At 35.0% G+C, this 15,662-nt stretch overlaps 1 protein-coding gene across 1 annotated transcript in view; it reads left to right on the top strand.

Annotated features, from left to right (window-relative positions):
- LOC120626095 overlaps window positions 1-15,662 on the top strand; it is a 279,619-nt gene that overhangs the window by 57,822 nt on the left and 206,135 nt on the right. Inside the window, exons 2-3 of the mRNA XM_039893388.1 lie at window positions 9,386-10,310; window positions 10,540-10,728. Coding sequence (XP_039749322.1) covers window positions 9,659-10,310; window positions 10,540-10,728 — 841 coding nt within the window. The 5' untranslated portion in view covers window positions 9,386-9,658. The remainder of the gene's footprint in view (window positions 1-9,385; window positions 10,311-10,539; window positions 10,729-15,662) is intronic.

The raw sequence follows: 15,662 nt of genomic DNA, 5'->3' as shown, positions 1-15,662 counted from the left end.
CCAGCTCGAACCCCCGTCCTGACTACTAGGCTATCACCGCTTCAATGCATACATTTAAACAATGTGACAAGCCTAATTAGGCAAAGGTATCCTTTGTGTAATTATTAAACTATTGATGAATTTCTTAAAGAAAGTTGCTTGAAGCACACTGCTTTAATCTTTCGAAAGTCATAATAATGATAGTTAAATTTTAAAATGTTGATGTTAGTAAGGAAAAACTGCTGAATTTGTTGCGGGCTTTTGTCGGTAGAATCTGCTTTCTAACCGGTGGGAGAGCCACTAAAAACAAACAGACTTGACGTTTCAAATGTATTCCCAAATTGTGTCACTTTTTTTGATGTAAAAATATCAGCAAAATTGGTTCAGTAACAGTATTATTACTTCACGCCAAATGACTAAAACCATTTTGCTGCCATTTGGAATGGTTTATTACCTGAACATAACATTTAGTCATAGACTATATTTTGTGAATTTCAAAGTTCCCTCAGGTATATCGTATAAATAAGAAAAATCAGCTTATCAATGTTTTTCTTAAATTTATTAAAACTTACATTTTAAAAGTTTTAACTTTAACTTTGCTTTTCGTGCGTGGTTTTTTTTCAATGCTATCGAAAAGCAAACCCCGTTAAGCGGGCTTACTTAATGACAAAATTCCGGGATACCAAAAATTCCTGCTAGGTTTTCTGTTCCACAAAAGAACTTACTTGAGTCCATTTTACCCTTTTCGTGACTTTCTTTGTGTCCGTAAGTACATAATAAACGGTTTTCAAAATTGATGGCTTACTTAAGAAAAAACATAATACCGGCTTTATTGTAAAACATTCAAACACTTTTCTACATAATGCTCTATAGGTATGGAACTTGATTTGAAGTGATGATATAGTTTTACATGAAACAAATGTTAACTTTACGAAGATTCCATCCTTTACCAACCAAATTGTATGTAACTTGAATTGCGTACCTACTCCGTAAAGGTTAAAGCCTTTACGGAGTAGGTACTCCGGTTTAGCTAAGCAGAACTTCGCAAACTTTACGATAACATGAAATATATCAGTACACATTTTATATCTATTAGGAATGATTTTCAGTCCGTAGTAAGAGATCTAATCATAATGCATTTGTAAAAGAGAGTAGTTAAACTTTTCCTAATGACATGCTTACATTCACAACGTGATCCAAAGACCAGTGTACAATGAATGTCCACACTTTTGTTGTAAGCTCTTTTAGTCATTAATAGGAAGGATGGTGTTTTTAAAGGGCAAATAAAATCAGCAAGTGAACATTACTTGACTTACAACAATTATTGAAGAAATATAGCAGGCACCACAAAGCTTGGCTGAATTATTAATATCTTAGCAAAACAACGCTCGATAGTTATTTTAATACAAAACACCATTAGTGGCGGTCTCTGTAGCAGGGAATTCCTAGTTATTTTCAACATTAAAAAAGGAGCATGACTGGTGTGTCTCTCTATGTCGTATGTACAAAGGTACGTCGTTATATGGAGTTAACATGCCTTATACAATTAATGATCGTATTTGTAAGAAGTCCACCAATCCGCACTGGGCCAGCGAGGCCGACTACAGACTTTACCTCATTATGGCCCGTTCCCTGAAGTGGGCCGGTAATGGGTTGATATGATTTGTAAGAAAACTCTTTGATCTAGTTAAACAAATGCATGCTTTAGAAAAGTTTACTAGCATCAGGGTTTTGTGACATAAATTGTCTGGGGAAGTATTACCGCTACATTTATTTCTGCCCCCGGTCTAAAGCGCGTTGTTGCCGGTGTAATAACAGACTCGTGGGTTAACTTCTACGCCTCAGATTAATCGACACATGGCAGCACTTTATAGGACTTGTTCCTTGCATGCCCTTCGAGGTGTTGCTTTGATTATAGCCGATGGTTTCTCACTTACCATCGGGTGAGCCATTTTCTTAGTCCGTCAACTATTACGATAAGAAAAAAGTGTTTAGTTAATAGTATTTTATTAAAATTTAAGTTCTACTCACAGGCTTTCAGTGGGTGAAATGTCCATATGTTTCATTTCCATAATCCCAAGTCATAAGTCTCAAGTGTATGGGAATTAATATAGATCAACGGTATCGAATGGGATGTAGTCATCTATATTTCGATCAAATATACAAACTATTGGGATCATATAATAGGGAAGATAATGAAAAGATGGAGGGATAATAGAGGACGGACATCTTGGAATTAAGGTACGAGCAAATAAAATGTCGTTTCCATACATAGCATTTCCCGACAAATGAGATTGAAACTATAAATTATTTTTATTCAAATGGACATTCGGATTCTGCTTTAGATGATTTATGAAATCGCTGATATTGTAGTGATGGATCCCTGTACGTCAGGGATGACTATTACAGTACCGATTCTAGTCATCTTAGTCGGTCGGTTTGTTTAAAATTGAAACATATTAGGTAAGATGTAAGAAATGTAAGTGTACAAGAAAGGGTTTTTGAAAATGTTCTTAAAATATAGTAACATTTGCAACTTACTAGTTTATTTCTTATTTCATCTTCATAATTGTCTTACTTGGGTGAAAACGTAGCTTCATTAGAGTTTTGAAATTTATTTTTATAAGAACAATACCCACCACAGGCGTTGAGAAGTTTTCGCATACTTTCTAAACTTACTCCTCCAAGCCGACAAAAGTAAAATTAAGTAATTTAAAACTCATTAATAAATGCGTGAAAACAATGAATAATATTTTATAAAATGTTGTATTATATTAATTCCATATTTAGAATAAATCCATAATATTCAATTGCATTAAATATATCTAGCTATGTTTTTAATTTTATAACCTGTGCTAAGAAATTTAATGCAAAATTTTGTTACAGACTTGTCTCAATATCAACGGGCTATAAAGTGCAAATCGTTTTATAGCCCGTTGAAATTCCGACAGAAAATATTTTAATTATGTTTAGCCTTGAAATTTTTTACGTTTTTACTAACGTGCTTGGATCAAGTATCATATCTATTAAACAGAGTGGAATATTAAACTATACGACGTAAATTTTGAAACATTGATGAAAAAGCGTGATGTCGTATTTGACCGCCATTGCAGTTTATTATTATCTAGTTCCTAGGTTTGGTTTAGGTAATCATAAAATTTAATGTTAAATTACTATTGAAGATTCAGCAGTTAAATCCTATTTCCTTACTGCAACATACGTTTCGTGTAAGTACAAATAGTTTTAAGTGACCTACGTGATTGCACAATCTCGATGTAGGTACCCGCATATTTCGTAAAGGATAATACCATTTTTCGACCGGTCAATTTAGTTTTGTTTGAAGAATTGGGTACAACAGCCCGAAGAATAATGTTTATTGGTAAAAGTATTTAAAATAAACTATAAGCCATTAAAACTAATGATTATCTAATATATTGGCCTAGAAAATTTAGAGTGGATCTTCAAACTTAAGGATACGCCTTCGGCTATTGTGAAAAGGCTTGACCTACTTATCTTGCCTAGACTAGTTATCACTTTGTGATTATATACCTATATCTTAGGAGTCTAAAATCCAACAATTGTAATATAATTTTCTGGAGATGTATGTGTTTTTCTTATTTAGTACCTGGTTACGAAAAATAGTTACCAACGACGATAGATATATTGGACATACCTAACTGTCATGTTCTTCAACATTAAATAAGGGATTTACGCAGGGATTTAATTTATAAAGAAAAATTATAGTGTGGCTTCTATTTGTATTTATTTGGTTTGATCGGAATTCTCATGCAAAAGTCCATTTTGGTTGAGTTGTTACCAAACATGTCATGAAGAATATTTTTTTTATATAAAAAAAATTGTTAACGGAAATCAATTAATATTCCTGAACTGCTGTCAGTTTCGCACGCGTAAAATTTGGCAAAGACGAATCTCGTGTACAAAACGATTCTTTTCGAAGATCGATCAAACCTACTCGTAGCTACCTATAAAGAAGAATAACACGCTTTGAAGCTCCACAGTTTAGTTTCCAAGCATGAAAAATAAGCTATTTACTAAAACACATACTAATATAATAATTGTGAAACGGTGTCTGTTTTGTTTGTTATCACGAAATTTGGCAAATTTACAGCTTGCACCCTAAATATGGTCTTGAAATATATTCCCGAAAAAGTAAACCCAAGGGTAACGTTTTCGAAGGGTTTTAAAAAAAATGCCTTAACCAATAAACCATTACAGCACTGATCTTGGTGAAATATAACTAAGTATTTATTGTTAATTTTTTATTTTAGTTTTTATCCTGATTATTATAGTTCTGTTTGTCAGTAATGTGTAGACTGGAAATTGGGTGTTAGTTGCCACAGTAAAGAATATTATTAATATTATTTTTATTTATACAGAGATAGCTTGCGTCCTGGAGATAGGCAAAGCCTCAGTCGAATTCTCTAGCCACAGCAATTTTATACAATTAAGAAATTATCTATAAGCAAAATAGTCATAGATCTTTACTCCAACAGATGAAAGGAAAATATTAATCGCGTGCCTTTCCTAACATTTACGGCTTTGAAATAGAAATATAGGTATGCAGCTGCCATTCCATTGTACTACAGTGAGTGCGGTAAATTATTATCTAACAGCAGGAAACTGGCGGGGCTCTCTGAACCCCACTGCTTGAGTACTAGGTATGTGGGAATATACCATTCGGGCACTACAATATCGCGCAGATATGACAGAAAACGACAATCGCTTAGCACTTTGACGCCATGTTATAATATAATGACTGAACTCACGTAAAGTCTTATCAGTATATGAGTAGTATTGACGCCTGTCTAGTCATGAGCTTTTTTGCGCGACACGGCATCAAACAAACTGTTACGCACAATACAATATAATATCGCTTGTTAAGAAAGTCAAGAATATCGCTTCTTTGAATCATGGCACATCTGAAAATGTTTAATTTTACAAGAGACAATTTATTAACGTTTGAGATGAAAATTTATTTTAAAATCGAAAAGAAATGCGCTATATGGTAAGATCGTTTAAATAATCCCTAATATTAAAGTAGGACTTTTCTATAAGCTTACGTTTTATATAAACTTTTAACTTGTTGAGAGACGTCTCAAAGATTTCATTCGGTAATTTTTTATAAAATAATGTAAAATTTCACTTGGATTATTTATTAATTTTATGTAGTCTGCACATAGAGATTATTTTTACTTCTAATATTACTGCTGCTACATTTTTGTTATCCCTACTAATATTATAAATGTCTCTGTAAGTTTGTTTGTTACGCTTTCACGCAAAAACTACTTAACCAATCCACATGAAACTTTGTACACATATTCTTGGAAGTATTAGAAGTAATATAGAATACTTTTTATCCCGACATTAAGCTCGGTTCCCTTGGGAGAGGGGATGAGTGTTTGACGATTTTACACCATAACTCCGACAAAATATAAAGAGCTTATAGTATGTGTTTAATTTTGCCCAAACTGTGGTCGGAGATAGAGGACAGAACTCCTCAACGGACAGCAGCAAACCCCTCATTTAAGGCTTAGCGATACTGAATACTTTATTTTTTTTTTAGATCAACAAATTTAAAGCCACATCAAAAACAAAATCAAACGCAGACGAAGTCGCGGGCAACAGCTAGTATTTATATATATTAATAAATTAAATTTTGAAATATGTACTGACTATGCACCGTAATTATTTTAGCTTCTTTAAATTTAATGATTCTCTTGGGCCCATTTTACATGTTGCACGAACAGCCCTCTTCTGCAATACAAAAAAAGAATCAATATAAGCAGCAATACCCCATAATAAAATACCGTCAGAAAAAATGCAGTGAAAGTAACTATAAAACACAAGCCTAGCAGTTTCTATACCTGTCCTAAGACGAATCTTTTAACCGCGTATGCTGCAAAGCTAAGTCTGTTCGAAAAATTGTTTTTATGACTTGGATAATGATGACTTGGGTAATGTGAATTTAATACACTTAGTTATATTTCGTTAAGGGCTAAATAGCTAAAAGCTTTAGTATCTACAGTATCCTGTAAATCTGTGCTGACTTGTTTTATACTGAAATTTAAGTACAGCAGTAATTAATAAAAGCATGCAATTCAATACTATCCATTGTAGACAACACGCTCCGACAAACTGTAAACAAAAACTTCAATTTCTAAACAAATTTTTTAATTTTTTTTCAATGTAGTTTTTATTCCAGCTGATAAACAGCCCGATTTGACTTTTTTTAGTTATTACGAAGCATAGCGATTTGTATGTGTTCAAGTAAATTGTAAATGTGTAATCATTTTTTATTGATGAAGAAATGTATTTTTAAACAACTGTATATTTGTAGGAAACACTGCAATAACGTTTACTTACTTTAGGTACTAGGGACTAAGAATGATGAATAGGGGTGCTCGTGCTATCAAACTTATACCAGCGTAGTCATACGCCAACCTCTCTTATAAGGAGGCACTGACCGACTTCGATTTATCCCAACAACGAGAGCATAACTAGACGTCATTTACAATGTACGCTCGTATTGCGTCCGAGCTGCGGGCGATATGTTACAAATTGCAATGGACATGCAATTAACTTCCGTTCAAAAAAAGATTCCGTTTCTTACATGTCGTGCCATTATTTCAACATACTTTATTCAACATAATATTATGAATTCAATGTGAACTTCTCTAGCCAAATTCTCTTCTTTCTTTCTTTTAACACTTTTCTTATTGAAACGTCATAAAAACGCTACCAATTTCCTTTCCTATGAATCTTAGGAATAAAAAATATATACGACTCGTAAATTTAGTTATAACTTTTTGAGTTTCATGGACACAAATATATGAAAGCTTAACTTGAATATTTTGTGTACATTGAAAGATGAAATTTCCAATTTTAATTAGTAGGTATGTTACTTCATATACCCATTATGAAATTTTAACTGATTACGATAGAATTTTGTTGTAGTTAGATATGTGTTATGTACATACTACAGAGTATGAAATTGATCAACGGGCAAATCATGAACAATTAGGTACACCAACAGCATAACGAGTGAAATTAATAATCAATTTAATCCTAACTTTAGTTCAGACAGCAGATGAAACTTATTAGTGCTATCCGTTTCCATACTTTTAGTAGTGTTATCCCTTTTAATATTTTTAGTAGTATTACCCTTTTCCACACTGTTAGTAGTGTTATCCTTTTCCAACTCTTCCCTAAATGTAAGGATAGCAATACTTAATTATATTTTCCATCTGAAGATTCTGGATTAGACTATTAAGTGGCGGGGTCATTCTGTATTCATTTTATCTGTTATCTCACATTCATACTTATAATATTAATATCGAAAAAAAAATGTTCAGAGAAACGAATAACTAAATTAAATATATATAAGTTTGAAATTTAAAAACCCGAACTTAACCCTAACTTCCAATATCCAATATCGTTAACATTATTTATATTGAGGGAGTGATTAAAAAATATGTGATTTCCCATTTCTTGATGACGGTGATCTTGGATTTGACTACTGTGATAGTGTATAGTATTTTACTAGTCAAGCCCTTTCATGTAATACCCATACTGAGGAAGATGTGATGAATATTTGATCCGCCTCCAGATGCCATCTTGAAGCGATTTACATCAAACATAGCTAAGAACAAATTAATTATAAATCGCAGCGATACACAAAAAAAAACGACAGAGATAACTTGGGTTTATTTGCTTTACTGCGAAGTTAAAAAAATAATACTGACCGTACTTGCAAAATGTAGTTTACGCACTAAGCGATGTCACTCGAATGACACAAATGAAAATAGGTCGAGTGTGTAGCAAGAGCTCATGATTTTAACATACCTCTCAGCTTCATTAGTTTAATTAATATTTCATAATAGGAATTAATATCTCGTCAATTATTACATAGCTTTTCTGATTGGATTGACATGTAACTTTTGTTAGAACGTGGTTTTCCTGGGTTCAACTTCCCAATCACCGCTAACATGGCACACGCCACAGTATAATTTTTGTCAAAAAGATGCACCATGAACACGAAAACACATTTAAAGGACCCACAAAGTATACACGTGACATTTCAATCGCCTTTCATTGGCAGTCTTTCTAATCTGAAGAATCTCTAGGGCATAATGTGTTTAGTATCCTACACATCAGGTAGAGAAGATGGAATTAAGTATTTATTTGCATTGAAATGATTTACTCAAATAATGAAGATTACAACGCACTGCAGTGTTTACATGACATCTTGCATAGGATGTTATTCAATAAACCGTTTTTTTTTTAATTCATCTGTATAAGCAAAAATTCATATATTATGTATCAAATCATCACATTAGTAGGACCGAGGAAGTTTCTACTCATGTGATGATTTGATACAATAATTGTATTATAGGACTTCTGTTCGTTATAATTATTGTATTATTGGACGATAGAATATAAAGTATTTCTCTCTAGACATATACCCGATATGTTACCGCGGGAAAATTTCATCGAACTTCGGGAATATTATGCAGCCGACTATTTCTTTATTTAATTGTACCTACATAAAGGATGCTGCAAAACTTGTAGGTTCATATAAAGAATCATAGATTGCTCAAAAAATTGAGTTATCTCTACTTAATTAGAAACAATGTCCTGTTTGAAAAACTTTTATTTCGCTCGCAACACCATTATATTTCAGCTTAACCTTGAAATATAATGGTTAAGTGATCGCTGTCTTAGATTCGCTCTAACTTCTTTCTTGTTTAATTTCTTACATCAACATTGAATTTCCAGTGACAACTGCACAAACTAAGCAACATTTACTACGATTATGCATGCAATATAATATGGTCTAGATCCGTGCGTGAATGAAAACGGAAAAGCAATATCACTCGTAGTATAAAAATTGTGAACTTATCCGTTTCAGAATAAACTTCAGTCGCCATACTACTTTTTTATAAGAAACTGATTTTTTAACGAAATGAATATGAATGAATTTATTCTCTTTATGACTTGGAATGCCACCTGTGTCGATACCTTAAATGCGTAACACATTTAGGCGATAATACTATCAGCATTTTAGGCACTATGCCTCGCTGCGATGGTTTCGAAGACGTTTTAGATTTTATTTAGTTTTACTTAGGCAGGTCGTACATAAGTTATTTTAGTTTATTTTTGTTTATTAATACTAATTTTAATAAATTATTTTCTATACCCATAACACAAGCTACGCTTACTTTGGGACTAGATGACGATGTGTGTATTGTCGTAGTATATTTATTTATTTATTTATAACCAAGAAAGACAAATTCCCACTGTGACTCGTTATCATTTGTTTTTCCATAATTATTATTTGACTGCTATTATTTCCTAAGTATAATTGACTTTGATTGTTTTTCTTTAGGTTGAAGACATCTTAAGGACTAGCGACAATTTCGCGCGAAGAAATATATCCTACCTCCTATACATGGCTCAAAATCTCTCCCAAAAAACATTCCTTACTCCTATCACGCTACATATAGTAGAAACATTCCACGGTCTCCGTTTTCCAAAACGTCTTGTATAGTAGATAAAATCATTTGCCATATCTTCAGGCAAACTAGGTAGGTAGTAAGACAGACGCGCGTGAACCTCTTCGGAGGGCGCGAGGGGCCGGCGCGATGCGGTCTCGCCAGGGATGTACGTAATATATCCTGCGGACGAAGTAGTTTCCCTGACATACAGCTCGCATTCGCTGCCACGGCCTAGGCAGCGACCGACGCTCGATATCATCATCGGGCCACCGCCGCCCTCGCCGAGAAGCGCGAATCTCCCGACCCCGACCCCCGCCCCGCCCCGCGCCACCTCCGTCCCCAAAACGGCGCCCCCGGAGCCTGCGGAGCGCGCGCCGGCCTCGCCGTCGCCGTCGCTCGAGCGGCCGGCTAAGCAGCGCGAGCGCACCAAGGCCACCAAACTTTTTAAAAAACTCGGCCGTCATGAGGACACCGAGTTTGGAAAAATTGTAAGGACTCCGGCCCCCGATGAATTCGAACTGCCAGCGCCGCTTCCAACACCCGCCTTCTCGCGGAAGAACATTTTCGACAGGGATTTCGATGCTCTGTTCGAAGTTGCGAGCACGCCCGAATTCTGCGCGAATATACGCGTGACTACTCCTGAGCCAGACCGTCGGTCTGATGTTTCTGCGGCGCATTTCCCGTCCCCCACCGCATCCTCCCTTAGTCTGCTCCCTCCGCGTCCGTACTCCGAACCCGCTCCAAGTTCCTCTCCGACGCTCTCCGCTCGGACCTCCTCACTATCTACGCCTCCGACTCAACGATCATCGTTCGAAGGTTTTTGACTGAAAGTTTGAGTTTGGGATTGAAAGCCTGTTCATCGACTAATAAATAATAATACGTGGCGGTCACGTTCATATTGCATGGTGATTGCAAACTTTAACACTACGCTTTATTTAGTGATAGTCATTGAGTTTTATTTCAGTAGCGTTTCTATGTTTGGTTTGTCATAACTCTAACTTTCTATTCTATACATAGTTTTATTTTTTTTTGTTTTGCTCATCAGGAACAAACTCAAAGCCGAAGAAAGTTAGCTTTTTCCGAAAGCTTAGTCGAGCGAAAGATCCGTCACCAGCTCGCCCAGCCACCATGCAGCAGCCATCCTTGGAGATGGCCCTTCGGGAGCTGACGCATCCAACGCATAATGAGCAACTGAAAAACCAACAACAAGTCACATTTAAGTTGGTAAAAACTGGTAAGTTTCCCCATTTTTCACACGATAAAAACATCATAACATAACCTAAGACCATACTAAACGCTATAATATCTGTGTTTTTTACATTAAACAGATGTAGCATGACACATAAACACACATCACAAAAGAATAAACAACTATATTTTCGCCTATTTATGAAACCACCAAGCAATATTAAAATATCATCATATAATTAAAGATTTTAAACTAAGATTTTCGTGGTTAATCAACATGTAGCTCTATCCAGTGCCAAATGCAGAGACAATGAAACACAGAAGTCAGCGATTGCGGAGCACATTCTACAAGGGGGCACCCAGCACTGGATAGAGCTACATCATACATGACCCTAAAGTTCTCTCCACCGACCGTCTTTATATTCCAAGACTAGTTCGTGAAGCGATTGAAATTCGGAAGCACAAAAATTTCAATCGTGAGGACGGTTTTAAATTAGCAAGGGTGTGGAACCCAGTGATAGAATTATGCAAACCAAGAAAGCATTGTACAGCTTCTCAATTTAAAAGTGACGTTGTCAGTGTAGTGTGTCGAACAGTTCGTGAAATACCGACAAAAAGAACACGAAAGCGGGTAGTCAGATTCTGCCCGTGACATCCAACTTGACATCTCGTACCTACGCAGTCCAGTCGTGACCACGATCCATGCAATTGGGTCTAAATATCGACAAATCCAAAATATTATCGTGGTATGTACCCGCCGAACTAAACTTAAGAAATATCATCATATAAATAAACACCATACGAAGAACGAATCAGCCAATAAAATCCATTAATTTATCCAAACTTCACATAGATTTTATTTTTCCCAAAGGTTTTTATCTACGATTCTTAAAAATATTGTCAAAGGCTGCATAAACTAGTTTTCAAGATAAAAGAGGGCATGTCGTCGGCTCAAATCATATTGGCCTGGTATATAAGAAATCTTGTTAGGTACCTACATTTACTCATTAAATATTTCACCTATAACTGAATTTCCACTTCCCTACCAGCACCGCTAGTAAAACTACTAGTATACCTACTCTCGCCTGATACGTTTCAATGTAGAATTAAGTAGTGTTTAAAATGTCATCCCAATGTGAATAGAACGTGAAGGAAACAAGCTTAGCTGTTGCATTTTTTTTTCGGTTTTTTATGTACACATCCTACGTATATCTAGGCAAAACTTCGAATACAAAAAAACAAGCCATCGCATTTATAATATCATATCGTCTACGTAGTTTATACTTTGAATGGTTTAAAACTGACATATTATATCATTGATTCTCTATAAGCTGTTATATTTAGCTTGTCTTTACATTCTGACATATTTTAATTTTTTTAAATGTTAACGTTAGCATGAATTTTGATATTCAGATTATTTTAATCCATTCAACAAACTCAATATCCAGTCAACACAGACACGGCAAACTCAAATTGGTATTGCTTTGTTCGAGAATATTCAGTTCACATGGTTTTGACGTCCTATAAGGCCGTGGGCATACCTATTGTTTTATATAACCATACAGTAGCATTGAATTTTTGTTAACTTCGATGCAATTATATAATTTAGCTTCTGAATTAAACACTTATGTAACATGGTGGCCAGGAATCGCACGAAGGTGCTGGTCATATTAATAATGTCAAGACATCTATAACCTAACAATTATTTTATTTTGGTCAAAAAAGAAATTTATACACAAACAATTCCACTTCAAAAATTTGATGTTTTTGTAAGAATTCACAGTGTCAATACTCAAATCACATGCACTCTTCTCAGGCTAGCGCAAATCGAACTGAATTTCGTTCTAGAATGCACCGTGGCCGTGTATCCGTGCGTAGTGGCGCCCGCCATTCTTCACGTGTTTATAGAGGTATTTTCCATTTTACCCACTACTTCCATACCATAGAACCTTTCACTTCCGGATATAGAAAACCAAAGGCTGCAAACATTGGATCTAGCTATAAGCGCCAAGTGTCCAGTCGTAATGGCAGAACGTACCTATAGTACGTACCTTTCACGACCATTCCACTTCGCGCGGATATCGTACGAGGCGACTAAGGTAATGTACTGCCGTCACGAATCTGTGTGGAAATTCCCTCCCGCTAGGGATGCTTTTTGTCCAGCAATGGACTAGTATAGGTGATATGTAATAAGAGCCTAGACCAAAGCCTTCGAAAACAGCGTGTTTCCAGTAATAAGTGATGACCTAAGGCTCAAAAATACTCAGTGGGTGATGGAGAGAGCTATCTATCTTAGAAAAAACAAGCATAGTGTACCAATAGCTACTGCTCCTTGTGATGACACCCTTAGAGCAACAGACATATTTTATATTGAATATCCGTTGATTAAAATCTCTCGTAAGTCAACTTTGTCATAAGCGGGTATGTTACAGATTTGAAAGCTTAGTTGTTTGATAAATATTACGTAACATTTTATAAACTGCCTGGGCGTTAGGCACTTCTTCTTCTTTGTCGTTTTGTTCATTATTGTCATCTCCGGATTTAAGTGCTTTTGTACCGTTGTTGCCTATACTATGTTGCCTATGCTATGCTGTATTTCAATAATAACCAATCGAGAATCAATCAGTTTTTCAAAGAGGTTAATATACCTTATTTTTATTCCCATATGCAATATCGAACCTGCTATACGAAAAGTTTTAATCATTGTGTTAAAATATCTAAGAACACAGTTTACTTTGATATTGTTGTTAACATGATTACATGATTTCAAAAGTAATTCACAATCTATGATCTTGCTTTAGTTCATTGTTTCGTATTTTATCCCTGATGATGAATATACTCTTCACCAAATTGATAAAGTGTCCAATCCATACATCCATACATGAATGAAAGAAATGTTTGTTTGCTTGCTACTTTTCTTGGATTTAAACACAGATGTTGTTGGAATTAGGCACATATTATATAAAATTCAAAATTCAAAATTCATTTATTTCAAGTAGGCCTAATATAAGCACTTTTGAAACGTCAAGTCTGTCTGTTTGTAGTGATTCTACCACCGGTTCGGAAGGCAGATTCTACCGAGAAGAAGCCGGCAAGAAACTCAGCAGTTGCTCTTTTCCAACATCAACAATTTACATTTTGCATTTTAACATTCATTTTTCTATCTTGTGAGAGCTGAAAGCGGAGCCGGAAGCTTCCAAGCAACCTTGTCATTAAAAAATTCATTAATTGTATAGTAACCTCGCTGTAATAAGTGTGTTTTAACAAATTCTTTAAACTTGTGCATTGGCAGGTCCAAAATCACCTTAGGAATCATATTATAAAAGCGTATACTCAATCCCACAAATGATCCCTGTACCTTACGCAGACGATATGCAGATGACACTAATTTATGACCATTTCTTGTAAGTCGACTGTTTATGTCCACTATTTTTTTACAAATACTAATATGTTGTCTTACAAATACTATATTGTTATAAATATATTGTGAAGCTACAGTAAGTATGCCTATTTCTTTAAACTTCTCACGGAGGGATTCGCGTGATTTAAGTTTATATATTGACCGTACCGCTCTTTTCTGCAATATAAATATAGTTTCGATATCAGCTGCTTTACCCCATAACAAGATTCCATAGGACATAACACTATGAAAGTACGCAAAATAAACTAGCCTAGCTAATTCAACGTCAGTAATCTGTCTAATTTTTCTGACTGCGTAGGCAGCCGAGCTTAGTTTACCCGCTAGTGAATCTATATGGGCACCCCACTGTAGCTTATTATCCAAGGTCACGCTCAGAAAAGCTGTGGAAGTCTCTATTCTTAGTGATTCACCATTTATCATTATATTTTTATCAATTTTCTTTACATTTGGTAAGATAAATTCGACACACTTTGTTTTTTTTGCATTTAATAGTAAGTTGTTAACTGTAAACCAGTGCGACACATGCGACATAACACGGTTTACTTCGTCAGAGTTATCTTTACTCCTATCAGTCTTAAAAATTAGAGATGTATCATCTGCAAACAATACAATGTCGCATGTTCCACTGACATGGTACGGTAGATCATTTATAAACACTAAAAATAGAAAAGGACCCAAAATCGAGCCTTGTGGGACACCCATTGAGGTATTTGAACCCTGAGACTTTGCATCATTTATGCAAACTCTTTGGGTTCTATTGCTGAGATAAGAGGCAACCAAATTTAGTGCAACGTTTTGGATACCATAGTGGCTTAGCTTAAGAAGCAAGGTTTTATGATCAACACAATCGAAAGCTTTAGATAGATCACAAAAAACACCCATGGCGTTCTGTGAACATTCCCAGGCATCATAAACATGTTTTATAAGTTTAGCGCCTGCGTCCGTTGTGCTACGACCTTTAGTAAAGCCATACTGCTCAGGGTGTAGTAAGTTATTTACATTAAAATGATATAAAAGTTGATTTAATATATTTTTTTCAAATATCTTACTAAGAGCTGGTAAGATTAAGATAGGTCTGTAATTGTTTATATCATTTTTATTACCAGATTTAAATAGAGGAATGAGTTTACTATGTTTCATTAGGTTCGGGAAAGTACCTAAATCAACACATTCATTGAAAATTATGGCTAAAAGAGGAGCAATGACGTCAATAATATGAGATATTACCTTTACCGACATTCCCCATATATCACCTGTTTTCTTTAATTTTAACAACTTGAAGTTTTTAATGATATCCGATGCATCTATATGTTTGAAATGAAATAAAACTTTGCACTCATTAATGTTGCCTCTTAATAAATTCTGAGCTGCAGTAGGTGAGGAATTTAGTAAATCTGTTAACAAAATAGGAACATTCTGAAAAACGTTTTCAAAAGTACTTGCAACTTCTGCATCAGTAGTTACCATATTATTATTAATAATTAATTCAAAATTTCCGTCTCGAGATTTAGTTTTCCCAGATTCATTATTAACAATTTTCCAGGTTGTTTGTATTTTGT

Source organism: Pararge aegeria, chromosome 8, assembly GCF_905163445.1.
Source record: "Pararge aegeria chromosome 8, ilParAegt1.1, whole genome shotgun sequence".
NCBI lineage: Eukaryota > Metazoa > Arthropoda > Insecta > Lepidoptera > Nymphalidae > Pararge > Pararge aegeria.
This window is presented reverse-complemented; position numbering and strand designations above follow the sequence as displayed.